Source organism: Sarcophilus harrisii, chromosome 6 (assembly GCF_902635505.1).
Source record: "Sarcophilus harrisii chromosome 6, mSarHar1.11, whole genome shotgun sequence".
Lineage (NCBI taxonomy): Eukaryota > Metazoa > Chordata > Mammalia > Dasyuromorphia > Dasyuridae > Sarcophilus > Sarcophilus harrisii.
Window position 1 is genome coordinate 245,520,650 of NC_045431.1, and position 16,382 is coordinate 245,537,031.

Below are 16,382 nucleotides of genomic sequence, written 5' to 3' on the forward strand. Positions count from 1 at the left end.
AATAACAATTAGAATTTGCTAAGTTTTAGTTTTGATTTTAATGAGGACCAAAGTTCTTGTTTTACACTTTATTCAAGTCTTAGAGGCCTAGTATAGTAATGATACTACATATACTATATGGCTTAGTGGACTTGAATGAATTGGTGTGAGTGGATGGGGGTGGGGACAGGAAGACTTGACAACAGTGAGGTTTTTTCCATTAACATTATGGGATCTGCATGGGTTCTTTTTCCTCTTTGGAAGACTTTGTACGTTTGACTGGTTTTTTGACACGTTTTTCTTTTCTTTTGGCTGAGGATGACTTTATAGATTTATCCACTGAACTTGGACAAGGGGAAAAGGGCACTTGCATGGGTTCTCTCCAGTGATGTGAGGAGCAAGAGGGGACTTGAATGTCAAAGAACTCATCCACATCATCATTTGAGAAAAACGAAGTTCGAACATGGGTTTGTTTAGATTCTCTTGGTGGACTTGGTCCTCGAAAAGGGAGGATGTCAAAGTATTCTTTTAGTGAATGTTCTCTAGAAGAAGCAGGAAATTGTACTAATTCTTCAGAGGAAAGAGAATCCCGTATGGATTCATTTGGCAAAACCTTTGAGAAAGGAAGAATTTCTATGAATTCCTTTGTTGTTCTTGGGGAAGGTGAAGCAAGAACATCCATGAATTCTTCCGATGATACTGGGCCTGATAAAGGAAGATTATCAATGAAATTTTGCATGTAACTTTGGCCAGGGGAAAGAGGAGTGCCCACAAATTCTTCTGATGAATCTGGACCAGATAAAGAAATAACATCTATGAAATCTTTTAGTGAACTTCGGGCAGAGGAAAGGGGACTTTGCATGAATTCTGTTGAGGGACTAAGACCAAAGGAAGTAGAAACTTCCATAAATTCTCTTTGGGAGATTGGGCTAGAGGACAGGAGAACTTCTATTAACTCCTTTTGTGAACTTGGGCTGTAAGCAGCAGAAATTTGAATAGATTCTTTTGGGGAGCTGCTGCTGGAGGGAGGGAAACTCATGGCCTCTCTCTGTGAACTTGCACTGGAATAATCAGTAACTTCAAAGGATTCTCCCTGTGAGCTCTTGGAGGAAGAATCATTCTTGGACAGTCTCTGTGAACTTTTGTTATAAGAAACAAGAACTTGAGTGGATTCTTTCTGGGACTTGATGCTAGGAGGAGTGTGAGCAGTAAAATCTATCTGTGAACTTGGGTTGGAAGAATCAGAACAATGAAAGGATTCTTTCTGAGAGCTACTACTGGAGGGAGGAAGGGAGGGAGGGCTCTCTCTCTGTGAAGTTTGTTTGGAAAAATCAGTAATTTGAGTGAATTCCTTCTGGGAGCTGAAGCTGGAGTGAGGAAGATCCAGGGACTCTCTCCATGAAATTGATGTGAAAGAATCAGAAACTTGACTGGATTCCCTTTGTGAGCTGATGATGGAAGGAGGATGATCCTTGGACTCTCTCTGTGAACTTTCTCTGTAAGCAACAGGAACTTGAATGGACTCTATCTGGAAGCTGATCCTGGAGGGAGAGAGATCTATGGACGCTTTCTGTGAAGTTTTGCTAGAAGGATCAGTAATTTGAATGGATTGTTTCTGGAAACTGATACCAGAGGAAGGGAGACCCATTGATTTTGTCAATGAACTTATTAAACTATTAGACACTGGAACTTGAACTGATTCTCTCTGGAAACTGAATCTGGAAAGCAGAACTCTCAAATATTCTCTCTGTGAATTTGGACTATAAGAAACAGGAATTTGAATCAGTTCTCTGTGGGGGTTGATGGGAAGGAGAGCCATAGAGTCTCTTAGTGAACTTTGGCTATAAGAGAGAGGAATTTGAATGAGTTCACTCTGAGAACTGATGCTGGAAGGAGGAAGATTTAGAGATACTCTCAGTGAACTTGGTGTTTTAAAAAGAACATGAATCAGTTTTCTCTGTGAGCTGAAAGTGGATAGAGCAACATTTAGTGACTCTTTTTGTGAACTTAGGCTAGAAGAAACAGGAAGTTGAATGGGTTCTCTCTGGAAGCTGATGTTAGAGTGAAGTTGTTCCATGGATTTTCTCAGTGAACTCTGAATTGAAGAATCAGGAAATTTGATTGATTCTCCCTGGGAACTGGTTTTGCTAGATAGAGCTAGAGAACCTCTCAGCAAACTTGGGGTCCTAGAAACAAGGACTTGAATCAGTTCTCTCTGGGAATTGATGCTGAAGGAAGGGAGATTTATGAATTCTCTCTGTGAACTTGGGATGGACATATCAGAAACTTGAATAATTTCTCTTTGGGAGCTGACAGTGGTGGGAGAGATCTCTATTGACTCTTTTGGAGAACTTGGCCTCAAAGAATAAGACATTTGAATGGATTCTCTCTGGAAGCTGCTAGATTGAAAGTGATCCATGTACTCTTTTTGTGAACTTTGGCTAAAAGTAGGAAGAACTTGAATGAATTCTCTCTTTGAACCTATACTGGGAAGATGAAGACCTTCAGAGAATTCTTGTGGATGACTAGGAATCAAGGGAGGATGAACTTGCATGAATTCTGTCCTGAAACTTGAGCCCACAAATGCTAGTTTCCCCATGAAATCACTCACTGAATGCTGGCTGACTGCAGCAGAAATGTTGTCATCTTCAGGTTCTTTCACTGATGTCAAGTCAGAAATTGGAATAACTGGTAAAGATTCTTTTGGTGAATTCGATATAGAGTAGGGAGGAGGAACTACTAAAAATTCTCTTGCACCCATCCCTGAGAAAATGGAAAATTCAGAATATTCTCTCAGTGAATTTGGGGCTGATGAAGTTGTCTCTTGTATAGATTCTTTTTGTGATCTTAACATCGGGGAAACATGAGCTTCCATTGATTGTTTTGATACATTTGGACTTGAGGAGGAAGGAAATTGCATAGATCTGCTCCCTAAATTTTGGCTTGAAAGGTGGGAAGGTTGTATATATTCTCTTCCTGGGCTAGGAGAATGGGCTCTTTCACCCTCTACATAGTCAATTGGGGATCTCAAGCTAGATGAAAGAAGGGGAACATCTAAAAACTGTCTTATTGAAGTTGCCTCAGAGAAAATGGGAAAATCAAAGGATTTTCTCAAAGAGTTTGAGTCAAAGAAAGCTGGATCTTGTATGGATTCCCTCTGTGAATTTGAAACAGAGAAATCAGAAATTTCTATGGATTTTTTTGCCACATTTGACTCTGAAAAAGGAAGAACTTGTGGGTATTTGCCAATTAAATTTGGACTGGAGGGAGGAAAAGGTTTTTTGGATTCTTTTGGTGATCTTGAGCTGGCAGAATGAAGACTTTCACTATCTGTATATTCTACTGGCGACCTTAAACCTGATGAAGAAAGAATGTGTTTAGAGTCTTTTGAAGATCTTGAAGTAGAAAGAGGAGAAACTTCTAAGGATTCTCTTATTGAACTTGGCCCAGAGGAAACAGGAAAGTCAAAGGATTCTTGCTGTAAAGTTGGAATGGAGAAATCAGGACCTTGTATTGATTGTCTCTGTGAACTTGGCATGGAAGCAGGAGGTACTTTTGTGGATTGTTTTGATGAATTTGATTCTGGGAAAGAATTAATTTGAAAGGTTTTATTCAATAATATGGGGCTAGTGTTAAGGAAAGTTTGTTTGAATTCTTTTGGCAAACTTGGGCTAGTAGAATGGGTATTTTCACTCTCAGAATATTCTATTGGAGGCTTCAAGACAGTTGATGAATTAATATTTGTAGATCTTCTCAGTGAACTTGAAGTGGAAAGAGGTTGAGCCCCTGAAGGTTCTCTTATTGAATTTGGTCCAGAAAAATAGGAAAATTCAAAGGATTCTCTCAGTGAATTTGGGATAGAGAAAGCAGAAGCTTGTATTGATTCTCTTGTTGAACCCAAAATAGAAGCAGGCACTTCTGCAGATTGTTTTGACACACTTGATCCAGAGAAAGAAGAAAAATGCAAGGGTTTGCTTAATCTGGGATTAGAGTTAAGAGAAACTTGTGAAGATTCTCTTAGTGAATTTAGCCCTGATAATGAAGGAGATTGAATTGATTTTCTCACTACATTTGGGCTAATGGTGGGGGAAACCTGTATAGACTCTTTTGGTGTACTGGACTTTGGAGAATGAGCAGTCTCACTCTCTGAATATTCTATCGGTGACCTTACACCAGAAGAAGACAGACTGTTTACAGAGTCTTTCCAGGAAATTGAAGTGGAAAGAAGGGGTATATCCAATGATTCTCTTACAGAATTTGGTCCAGAGATAATTAGAAAATCAAATGATTCACTCAATGAGGTTGGGACAAAGAAAGCAGGTCCTTGTATAGATTCTCTTCTTGAACCTGAGATGGAAGACGATACTTCCATGGATTGTTTTGGTATATCTGTTCCTGAAAAAGGAGGAAGTGGTAATGATTTATTTGATAATGTAGGACTGATAGTAGGAGAAAATTCTGCAGATTCTCTTGGGAAACTTGAAGAATATACTGTCTCAGTCTCTTCAAATTCTATTGATGACTTAACAACAGAGAAAGGAAGAACTCCTGTAAATTCTCTTGAATTCAAAGTGGAAGCAGGGAAAACATCTATGGATTCTTTCAGTGAATTTGGGGAAGATGAAGTAGGGCCTTGTATGGATTCCCTCCAAGAACTTGCCAGAGAAGAAGGAAGACCTTCCATGGATTGTTTCAATATACCTGATTCTAAGAAAGGAACTGATGATTTACTTGGTAATCCAAGGTTGGCAGCAGGAGGTTGTACAGATTCTTTTGGTGAACATGGGCTGGTATAACAGGCAATTTCACTTTCTTTGAATTCTATTGATGTACTTATGCCAGAGGAAGGAACAACTTCTGTTGCTCCTTTGGATAAATTTGAAATGAAAAGAGGAGGGATATTTACAGATTCTCTTGAACTTGATCCAGAAAAAATAGGAAATTCAAAGGCTTTGGTGTATGAACTTGAAATAAAAGAAGAACCACCTTCTATGGATTGTTTTGATACAATTGATTCTGGGAGAACAGGAAATGCTACAGATGTTTTCAATAATCTAGGGCTGGTGGCAGGAGATGATTGTCCAGAATCTCTTGGTGAATTTGGGCTAGAAGCCTGGATAATCTCACTTTCTGAATATTCTGCTGAGGACCTCAAACCAAAGGAAGGAGGAAAGTCTGTAGTCCCTTTCAATAGACTTGGAGTGGAAAGGGGTGGAACTTCTAAAGAATCGCTAGTTGAACTTAGCCTGGAGATAATGGGAAATTCAAAGGATTCTTTCAGAGAACTTGTGAAAGAAAAAGCATGACTTTGTATTGATTCCCTTCGTGACACAGAAGAGGGATCATCTGATGATTGTTTTAGAGCATCTAGTTCTGAGAAAAGAGATTGCGTGGACTTTTTAAATAATCTAGTACTGGCAATAGGAGAGGGTTGTGCAGATTCCCTTGGTGAGCTTGGACTGGCAGAATGAGCATATTCATTCTCTATATATTCTGTGGGTGACTTTGGGCCAGAAGTAAAAGAAACATGTGTAGATATTCTTGAAGAACTGGAGGTATAGAGAGAAGGAACTACTAAGGATTCTTTTGTTGATCTTGACTCAGAGATAATAGGAAATTGAAAGGATTCCCTTATTGAATTTGGGCCAGAGAAAGAAGTCTGTAGTGATTCTTTATGTGAAGTTGGCACAGAAAAATCAGGAACTTCCATGGAATTTTGGGATATGCTTGCTCCATAACAATATGGATATATAAAAGTCTTACTTAGTAATCTAGGACTAGCAGTAGGTGAAGGTTGTGCTGTTGATTCTTTTGGTGAAGTGGGGCTGGCTGACCGAGTACCATCATTTTCTACAAATTCTGCTGGAGACTGTAAATCAGATGATTGAAAATCTTCCATAGTCCCTTTAGAAGGTAATGTGGAAAGAAAAGAAACTTGTAAAGATTCTGTTGGCGAACTTGACCTGGAGTTAATAGGAAAGACAAAAGTTTCTAGCAATGAATTTGGGTCAGAGAAATCCAGACCTTGTATGGACTCTCTCCTTGAAGTTGGCACAGACAAAATCCTTTGGCCTGAGAATGAAGGTATTTGTATAGCTTCTTTCAGTGACATAAGGCTGGATGGAGGAGAGCCTAGTTTGGAATATCTGGCTGAAAATGGACTAGCAGAATGAGTGTGTTCATTCTCTGCCAATCCTAGTGGAGAATGTAAGTCAGATGATAGAAGACCAGGTACTGTAGAAGAAGTTGAAGTAGAAAGAAAAGGAACTTTTAGGGATTTTTTTATCACACTTGGCTGTGAGAGAATAGAAAAGTTCAAAGATTCTCTCAATGAATTTGTTCCAGAAAAATCTGGGCCTTGTATGGATTCTCTCTGTGGGCTTGACACAGAAGAAGAGGGACCATCTACTGATTGTTTTAGAATACCTAGTTCTGAGAAAAGAGATGGCATGGACTTTTTCAGTAATCTGGGGCTGGCAATTGGAGAAGGTTGTTCAGATTCTCTTGGTGAGCTTGGACTGGCAGAATGAGCATATTCGCTCTCTACATATTCTGTTGCTGACGTTAGGCCAGAAGAATTAGGAACATGTGTAGATATTTTTGAAGAACCAGAGGTATAGAGAGAAGGAACTACTAAGGATTCTCTTCTTGATCTTGATTCAGAAACAGTAGGAAATTGAAAGGATTCCTTTATTGAATTTGGGCCAGAGAAAGTAGGAGTCTGTAGTGATTCTTTATGTGAAGTTGGTACAGAAAAATCAGGAACTTCCATGGAATGTTGGGATATGCTTGGTCCATAGTTGTAGGAATATGTAAAAGTTTTACTTAATAATCTAGGACTAACAGCAGGTGAAGGTCGTGCTGCTGATTCTTTTGATGAAGTGGAACTGGCTGGCTGAGTACTGTCATTTTCTACAAATTCTACTAGAGAACGTAAGCCAGATGACTGAAAACTTTCCATGGTTCCTTTGGAAGAAGTTAATATAGAAAGAAGAGGAACTTCTAAGGATTCTTTTGTTAAAGTTTGCCTAGAGATAATGGAAAAATCAAAGGATTCTTGCATTGAGTTTGGGACAGGGAAATCTTGACCTTGACTTGACTCTCTACGTGAACTTGCCACAGACAAAAGACTTGAGCCAGCTAAAGAAGGAAATTGTATAGCTTTTCTTCGTGATATTAGACTAGGAGAGGAAGCTCTTTTGGATTCCCTTGATGAACTTGGAATGACAGACTGAGCACTCTCATTTTCTGCCAATTTTACTGGAGACTTTAAACTAGATGATGGAAGATTTTTAGTAGTTCCTTTTGAAGAAATTGAAGTGAAAAGAGGAAGGATTTCTAAGGATTGAGTTGTAGATTTTTGCCCAGAGATAACAGAAAAGCCAAAAGATCCTTGTAATGAATTTGATTCAGAGAAATCCAGACCTTGTATGGACTCTTTGTGTGAGCTTGTCTGTGATAAAACCCTAGTAATTGAAAAAGAAGGAAATTGCAAGGATTTGTTGAGTGATAAAAGAGAGGTAGGCAAATCCTTTTTGGACTCTCTAGGTGAACTGGAAGTGGTAGACTGACCATTCTCATTCTCTGCCAGTTCTACTGGAAACCATAAGCCACCAGATGATCGAAAACTTTCTTCAGATCCTTTTGAAGAAGTTGATAGTGAAAGAAGGGGCATTTCCACTGATTCCTTCATGGAATTTGACCCAGAAGTAATGGAGAAGTCCAAAGATTCTTGCAGTGAAGTTTTTCTAGAGAAATTTAAGCTTTTATAAGACTTCATTTGTGTCCTTGCCAAAGACAAAACATTTATGCTTGATAAAGAAGGGAATTGTATAGCTTTATTCAGTGATGTCAAGTTGGATGGAAAAGGTAGTCTGGTTTCTTTCTGTGAATCTGGAGTAGAAGAATGCACCATATCATTCTTCAATAATTTCCCTGGACATCTTAAGTCAGATGATGGAGACTTTTCTTTAGATGGTTTTGATGAAGTTAAAGAAGATTCTCTTTGTGTCCTTGCCACAGACAAAACCTTCATGCTTGATAAAGAAGGGAATTGTATAGCTTTATTCAGTGATGTCAGGCTGGATGGAGGTGGTCGTCTAGTTTCTTTTTGTGAACCTGGAGTAGAGGAATGCACCATAACATTCTTTAATAATTCCCCTGGACATCTTAAGTCAAATGATGGAGGCTTTTCTTTATGAGCCTCATTTTCTTCATATAGTTTTGATGAAGTTGAAGGGGAGAGAAAAGGAATTTCTAAGGATTCTTCTATTAAACTTGGCCCAGGAATAATAGGTAAATCCAAAGATTCTTGTAATAATTTTTTTCTAATGGAATCTCGACCTTGTATCGATTTTTTCCATGAACTTGCCACAGATAAGACTTGTAGGTTTGAGAATGAAGGAAACTGTACAGCCTTATTCAGCGACAAAACACTAAGAGTAGAGAAAGTTTTTTTAGATTCAGTTGGTGAACATGGGATGGTAGACTGGTTAGATTCATTCTTTCCCAATTCTACTGTTCTTAAACAAGATAACGAATAACCTTCTTGAGATCCTTTTGAAGAATTTGAAGTGGGAAAGAGAGGGACATCTAAATGTTCTTGTATTGAACTTGGCATAGAAAAAATGGAAAATTCCAAAGTTTCTCTCAATGAAGTTGATTCAGAAAAATCAGGACCATATATAGACTCTCTTTGTGAACTTTCAATAGACAAAATTGTTGGACTTGAAAAAGAAGGAAATTGTGTAGCTTTATTTAATGACTTAAGTCTTGAAGGAGAAGAAATTTGTTTGGATTCTCTTGATGAGTTTAGGATACCATATTGGACACTGTCCTTCTCTAGTATTTGTGCAGAAGAACTGAAGCCAGATGACTGAAGACCTTCTGTAGCTCCTTTTGAAGAAAATGAAGAGGAAAGAAGAGGCACTTCTAAGGATTCTGTGGTGGAACTTGGCCCAGAGATAACAGAGTATTCCAAGGGTTCTTGCAGTAAATTTGATTCAGAGAAATTCAGAGCTTCTATTGACTCTGTCCATGAGTTTGTCATTGTCAGAGATGAAATACGTGAGTTTGATAAAGAAGGAAATTGTACAGCTTTATTTAGTGAAATAAGGCTACCAGGAATGTAAGCTTGTTTGGATTCTATTGACAAATTAGATGTGGCAGACAGGAAACTTTCACTTTCTGCCAATCCTGCTGGAGACCTTAAGCTAGATGATGGAGGGCTTTCTGTGGTTTCTTTTGAGAAAATTGAAGGCAGTGGAACTTCTAAGGATTCTCTTGAGATAGAATCACAAACAATGGATAAATCCAAGGACTCTTGCAATGAAAATGATTCAGAAAAATCGGGACCATGTATAGACTCTCTCCTTGAGCTCGTGATAGACAATATCATGTGGTTTGAGAAAGAAGGAAATTGTACAGCTTTACTCAGTGACAGAAAGCTAGAAGGAAGGGAAGCTTGACTGGAGTCCATTGTTGAACTTGGGGGAGAGGACTGGATACTATCAGTTTGTCTAATTTCTTCTGGACACTTTAATCCAAGTGATGGAAGACCTTCAGCAATCTCTTTTGAAGAAATCGAAGGGGAAAGAAGAGGAAATTCAAAGAATTCCTTTGTTGGGCTTGGCCTAGAGGTAATAGAAAAGTCCAAAGATTCTATCAAGGATTTTGATACAGAGAAATGTGGTCCTTGTAAAGATCCTTTCTGGTAGCTTTCCCGAGACAAGGGTTTTTGGTTTGAAAAAGAAGGAAATGGTACGCCTTCACTTTGTGAAGTATAGCTATGAGGGGGGGGAACTGGTTTGGATTGTCTTAGTGAACCTGGGGTGTCAATCTCTCCACCTGTGATTTCTTCTGGAGATTCCATGGCTGTGGACTGAAGACCTTTTGCAGCTCCTTGTGAAGAAGTTGCAGGGGAAAGAGGCAGCAGTGCCAAGGATTCTTGTGTTGAACGTGGACTACAAATAACAGAAAAGTCCAAGGATTCCTGCAGTGATTTTGCTGCAGAGACATCTGGACCTTGTATGGATTCTTCCCATGAGCTTTCCACAGAATGTATACTTGTATCTGAGAAAGAAGGATATTGTGTAGCTTTGCTTAGTGACATTTTTCTGGAAGGAGGGGAAGCTTGTTTGGATGTTGCCGGTGAACTTTGGATGACAGACTGAACATTTTCGGGCTCTACATCTTCTTCTGCAGACCTTAACTGATCACCTTCCTCAGGTTCTTTTGTAGAAGGTGAAATGGAAAGAAGAGGGACTTGTAAAAATTCTCCTGTTGAACCTTCCTTGCCCAAAATGGTACTGCCCATAGATTCTCCTGTTAATTTTGATTCATAGTTATCTGTGGGTTGTATAGATGCTGTCTGGAAGCTTTCTAGAGATAAGACTTTTTGGCTTGAAAAAGAAGGAAATGGTACGCCTTCACTTTGTAAAGGATAGCTATGAGGAGAGGGAGCTTGTTTGTCTTGTCTTGGTGAAGTTGGGGTGTCACTCTGGATACTCTCTCTACCTGTGATTTCTTCTGGAGATCCCATGGCTGAGGACTGAAGACCTTTTGCAGCTCCTTGTGAAGAAGTTGCAGGGGAAAGAGGCAGCAGTGCCAAGGATTCTTGTGTTGAACATGGACTACAGATAACAGAAAAATCCAAGGATTCCTGCAGTGATTTTGCTGCAGAGACATCTGGACCTTGTATGGATTCTTCCCATGAGCTTTCCACAGAATGTATACTTGTGTCTGAGAAAGAAGGATATTGTGTAGCTTTGCTTAGTGACATTTTTCTGGAAGGAGGGGAAGCTTTTTTGGATGTTGCCAGTGAACTTTGGATGACAGACTGAACATTTTCGGGCTCTACATCTTCTTCTGCAGACCTTAACTGCTCACCTTCCTCAGGTTCTTTTGTAGAAGGTGAAATGGAAGGAAGAGGGACTTGTAAGAATTCTCCTGTTGAACCTTCCTTGCCCAAAATGGTACTGCCCATAGAGTCTCCTGTTAATTTTGATTCATAGTTATCTGTGGGTTGTATAGATGCTGTCTGGAAGCTTTCTAGAGATAAGACTTTTTGGCTTGAAAAAGAAGGAAATGGTATGCCTTCACTTTGTGAAGTATAGCTGTGAGGAGGGGGAGCTTGTTTGTCTTGTCTTGGTGAAGTTGGGGTATCACTCTGGACACTCTCTCCACCTGTGATTTTTTCTGGAGATCCCATGGCTGAGGACTGAAGACCTTTTGCAGCTCCTTGTGAAGAAGTTGCAGGGGAAAGAGGCAGCAGTGCCAAGGATTCTTGTGTTGAACATGGACTACAGATAACAGAAAAATCCAAGGATTCCTGCAGTGATTTTGCTGCAGAGACATCTGGACCTTGTATGGATTCTTCCCATGAGCTTTCCACAGAATGTATACTTGTGTCTGAGAAAGAAGGATATTGTGTAGCTTTGCTTAGTGACATTTTTCTGGAAGGAGGGGAAGCTTGTTTGGATGTTGCCAGTGAACTTTGGATGACAGACTGAACATTTTCGGGCTCTACATCTTCTTCTGCAGACCATAACTGATCACCTTCCTCAGGTTCTTTTGTAGAAGGTGAAATGGAAAGAAGAGGGACTTGTAAAAATTCTCCTGTTGAACCTTCCTTGCCCAAAATGGTACTGCCCATAGATTCTCCTGTTAATTTTGATTCATAGTTATCTGTGGGTTGTATAGATGCTGTCTGGAAGCTTTCTAGAGGTAAGACTTTTTGGCTTGAAAAAAAAGGAAATGGTACTCCTTCACTTTGTGAAGTATAGCTATGAGGAGGGGGAGCTTGTTTGTCTTGTCTTGGTGGGGTGTCACTTTGGACACTCTCTCTACCGGTGATTTCTTCTGGAGATCCCATGGCTAAAGACTGAAGACCTTTTGCAGCGCCTTGTGAAGAAGCTGCAGGGGAAAGAGGCAGCAGTTCCAAGGATTCTTGTGTTGAACGTGGACTACAGATAACAGAAAAGTCCAAGGATTCCTGCAGTGATTTTGATGCAGAAACATCTGGATCCTGTATGGACTCTTCCCATGAGCTTTCTACAGAATGTAAACTTGTGAAAGAAGGATATTGTGTAGCTTTGCTTAGTGACATTTTTCTAGATGGAGCCTGTTCGGATGCTGTCTGTGTACTTGGGATAGCTAACTGGATCTTCTCCTCCTCTGCAAATTCTTCTGTGATTTTTTCTGGTGATCTCAAGATAGATGATGGAAAGCCTTCTTTAGTTCTTTGAACAGAAGGTGGGGAGGAAAGAGGAATAACTTCTAGGTATTGGCTTGCTGAACTTGACTCAGAGATAATAGAAATGTGTAAAGATTCTTGCAATGACTCAGAGTCAGCCACATCTGGACCCTCTGTGGATTCTCTCCATGAGCTTTCCCCAGACAAATCCTGTGTGCCTAAAAAAGCTAGTTGTTGTATAGATTTATCCGGTAAAGTAAGGTTAGAAGGAAGGGAACCTTGTTTGGATTCTTTTGGTGAAATTGGGATGTCAGACTGGACACTTTTTTCCTCTATAATTTCTATTGGAGGTCTCAATGTAGATGATAGATCTTTAACATCTTTTGAAGAACTCAGTGTAGTTGATGGAAGATTTTCTTCAACATGTTTTGAAGATGTTGAAGTGGAAATTGGAGAAACTTTTAAGGATTCTCTTGTTATATTTGACCCTGTGATAGTGGAAAAGTCCATTGATTCCTGTAATGATTTTGACTTAGAAAAATCAGGACCTTGTATGGATTCTTTCTGTGAGCTTTCCACAGACGAAACCCCTATGACTGAGGAAGGATATTGTTTAGTATTATTCAATAACATGGGTTGGGAAGGAATTAATGTTTGTTTTGGTTCTCTCTGAAAACTTGGGGTGTCATGTGCCACTTGTTTTTTCTCTAGTGGAGATCTAAGATTTGATAGTGGAACATTTTCCACAGATCCTTGCGAAGAAATTGTACCTGAAAGAAGAGGAACTTCCAATAATTCTCTTGATGTTGGCTCAGAGGTAATGGAAGAATCCAAAGGTTTTTGCAATGGTTTTGAATCAGACACATTTAGGCCTTGTGTGGATTCGCTTGGTGAACTTTCCATAGACAAAAATATTTTGTCCAAGAAAGAAGTAAGTTTTGCAGTTTTACTTGGTGATATGAAGCTAGAAAGAGGGGAAAGTTCTTTGGATTCTTTTGGTGAAGTTAAAATGTTAGACTGGACACTCTTTTTTTGGGTAATTTCTATTGAAGATCTCAGGTGAGATGATGGAAGGTCTTCCATAACTGTTTTCAAAGTAGTTGAAGGGGAACGAGGAGGAGCTTTTGTAGATTCTCTCTGTGAACTTGGTCCAGAAATGGCAGAAAAGTCCAAAGATCCCCACACTGATGAGTCACACACATGACCAGGGAGGCACTCTTTCCTTGAACTTTCAGGTATTGAATCTTTCTGGGTAGAGAAAGAAGAAAATGGCATACCTTTAGTCAGTGATTTAAGGCTGGAACGAAAAGAAAATGTTTTGGATTCTTTTGGTGAAGTGTCAGACTGGACACTCGGTTTCTTTGTAATTTCTGTTGAAGACTTCAGGCTAGGTGAGGGAAGAGTTCCCACGGTTTTTGGAGAATATGAGCTTGAATGACGAGGAGCTCCCCATGGTTCTTTTGTTGAATCTGATCCAGAAATACTAGAAAAGTCCAAAGATTCCCACACTGATTGTGAATCACACAAATGACCATGGAGGCACTCTTTCTTTGAGGTGTCAGGCATTGAACTTTTCTGGGTGGAGAAAGAAGGAAAGGGTACAGCTTTAGTCAGTGATTTAAAGCTGGATCGAAAGGAAAATGCTTTGGATTCTTTTGGTGAAGATATGGTTTCAGATTGGACACTTTTTCCCCTTGTAATTTCATTTGAAGACTTAAAGATAGATGGTAGGAGATTTTCTGAGGCTGAAGGTGAATTGGGAAAAAAAGAATTTTCTAAGGATTCTTTTGTTGAATGTGGCACAGAGATATGGATAATGTCCAAAGGTTCTTCCAGTAATTTTGAGTCAGGCACATCTTGACCTTGTTTGGACTTTTGCTGCAAATTCTCTATAGAAGAAACTTGTGTGATTGTGAAAGAAAAATACTGTATATCCTTGTTCAGTGACATTTTTCTTGTAGGTGAGAAAGCTTGTTTGGATTCTATTTTTGAACTTTGGATGGCAGAATGGCCACTCTCCTCTACATACTCATCTATAGAATGCAAGCCAGGTGATTTAAGACCAGTAGCATCTTTTAGAGAAGTTGAAGTAGAAAAAGGAGGAACTTCTGAGGACTTTTTTGTTGAACTTGGTCCAGAAGTAATAGAAGAGTCCAATGATTGCTGCAATGATTTTGATTTAGAGATATCCAGAGCTTCTATTGATTCTCTTTGTGAACTTTCTACAGATATAACCCTTATGTCTGAGGAAGAATGTAATTGTATATCCTTACTTGATGACATAAATCTAGAAGGGGAAGCTTGTTCAGATTCTCTTGGTGAACTTAAGGTTACAAACTGATCATTCTCATTCCCTGCAAATTCTTCTGGAGAATGAAAGCCAGATGATGGAAGACCTTCAACAACTTCTTTTGAGGAAGTTGAAATGGAAAGAATAGGTAGTATTTCTAAAGATTCTTTTATTGAACTTGGCCCAGATACTATGGAAATGATTTTGGGTTCTTCTAATGATTTTGATTCAGAGAGATCTGGCCCTTGTATGGATTCTCCCAATGAGTATGTAACAGACAAAACACTTGTGTCCAAGTGAGAAGGAAATTGTGTAGCTTTACTTGTTGACATAAAGTTAGAAGGAGCTAATGCTGATTTGGATCCACTGGGTGGACTAAGAGTGGCTGATATGATTGTTAATGATTCTCTTGAGGCCCTTGGTCCAGAGCTAATGGCATATTCCAAAGATTCTTGCAATGACTTTGAGTCCGAGAAATCTGGCCCTTGTATTGATTCTCTTCGTGAACTTTCAAGAGACAAAACTGTTGTGCTTGAATAAGAAGGAAATTGTGTAGCTTTACTTGTTGACATAAAATTAGGAGGCATCAATGCTTCTTTGGAAACCCTTGGTGGACTTTGAATGTCAGGTAGGACACTTTCATTTTCTGCAAATGGAAGAGGTCCAGCTAATGATTCTTCTGATGAAGATGGCCTAGATCTAAAGTAATATTTCAAAGATTCTTGCAATGATTTTGAGTCAGTGAAATCTGGTCCTTGTATGGATTCTTTACGTGAGCTTTCAGGAGACAAAACCATTGTGCCTGAGTAAGAAGGAAATTGTATAGCTTTACTTCTGAACATAAAGCCAGAAGGACTCTCTGTCAATTTGGATTCTCTTTGTGGAGTTGGGGTTGTAAATAGAACACTTTCATTCCCTGCAAAAGGAAAAGGAACTTCTAATGCTTCTCCTGATGAATGTAACCCAGGGGTAATGGCATATTCCAAAGATTCTTGCAATGATTTTAAGTCAGAGAGGGCTGGCCCTTGTGTGGATTCTCTCTGGGAGCTTTCAAGAGCCAAAATCCTTGAGCCCGAGTAAGAAAGAAATTGTCTAGTCTTAATTGTTGACTTAAAACTAGGAGGAGACAATGGCTCTTTGGATTCTCTTTGTGGCATTGCAGTTGCAAAAAGAATTTCATTCTCTGCAAAAGGAAGAGTTACTGCTAATGATTCCCTTGATGAACTTGGTCCAGAGCTAATGGCATATTCCAAAGATTCTTGCAATGACTTTGAGTCAGAGAAATCTGGGCCTTGTATTGATTCTCTCCGTGAGCTTTCAAGAGATAAAACCATAGTGCCTGAGAAAGAAGGAAATTGTATAGCCTTATTTGTTGACATAAAACTAGGAAGTGTCAATGCTCCTTTGGAAGCTCTTGTTGGACTTTGGGATTCAGATATACTTTTATTTTCTGCAAATGAAAGAGGTCCTCCTAATGATTCTCCTGATGTACTTGGTACAGAGCTAATGGTATATTTCAAAGATTCTTGCAATGATTTTAAATCATTGAAATCTGGCTCTTGTATGTATTCTTTCTGTGAGCTTTCAAGAGACAAAACCCTTGAGCTGGAGTGAGAAGGAAATTGTCTGGTCTGTCTTGTTGACTTAAAACTAGAAGGAGACAATGGCTCTTCAGATTCTTGTTGTGGAGTTGGAGTTGCAGATAGGAGAATTTCATTCTCTGTAAAAGGAAGAGGTATTGGTAATGATTCCCTTGATGAACTTGGTTTAGAGCTAAATGCATGTTCCAAAGATTCTTGCAATGACTTTGAGTCAGAGAAATGTAATTCTTGTATTGATTCTCTCCTTGAGCTTTCAAGAGATAAAACTGTTGTGTTTGAGAAAGAAGGAAATTGTATAGCCTTACTTGTTGACATAAAG

General features: G+C 39.2%; 1 protein-coding gene across 1 annotated transcript in view; it reads right to left on the reverse strand.

Annotated features, from left to right (window-relative positions):
• LOC116420158 overlaps positions 1–16,382 on the reverse strand; it is a 32,551-nt gene continuing 16,169 nt past the window's right edge. The window contains exon 1 of the mRNA XM_031944153.1: positions 1–16,382. This exon is cut by the window's right edge and continues 16,169 nt beyond it. Coding sequence (XP_031800013.1) covers positions 206–16,382 — 16,177 coding nt within the window. The 3' untranslated portion in view covers positions 1–205.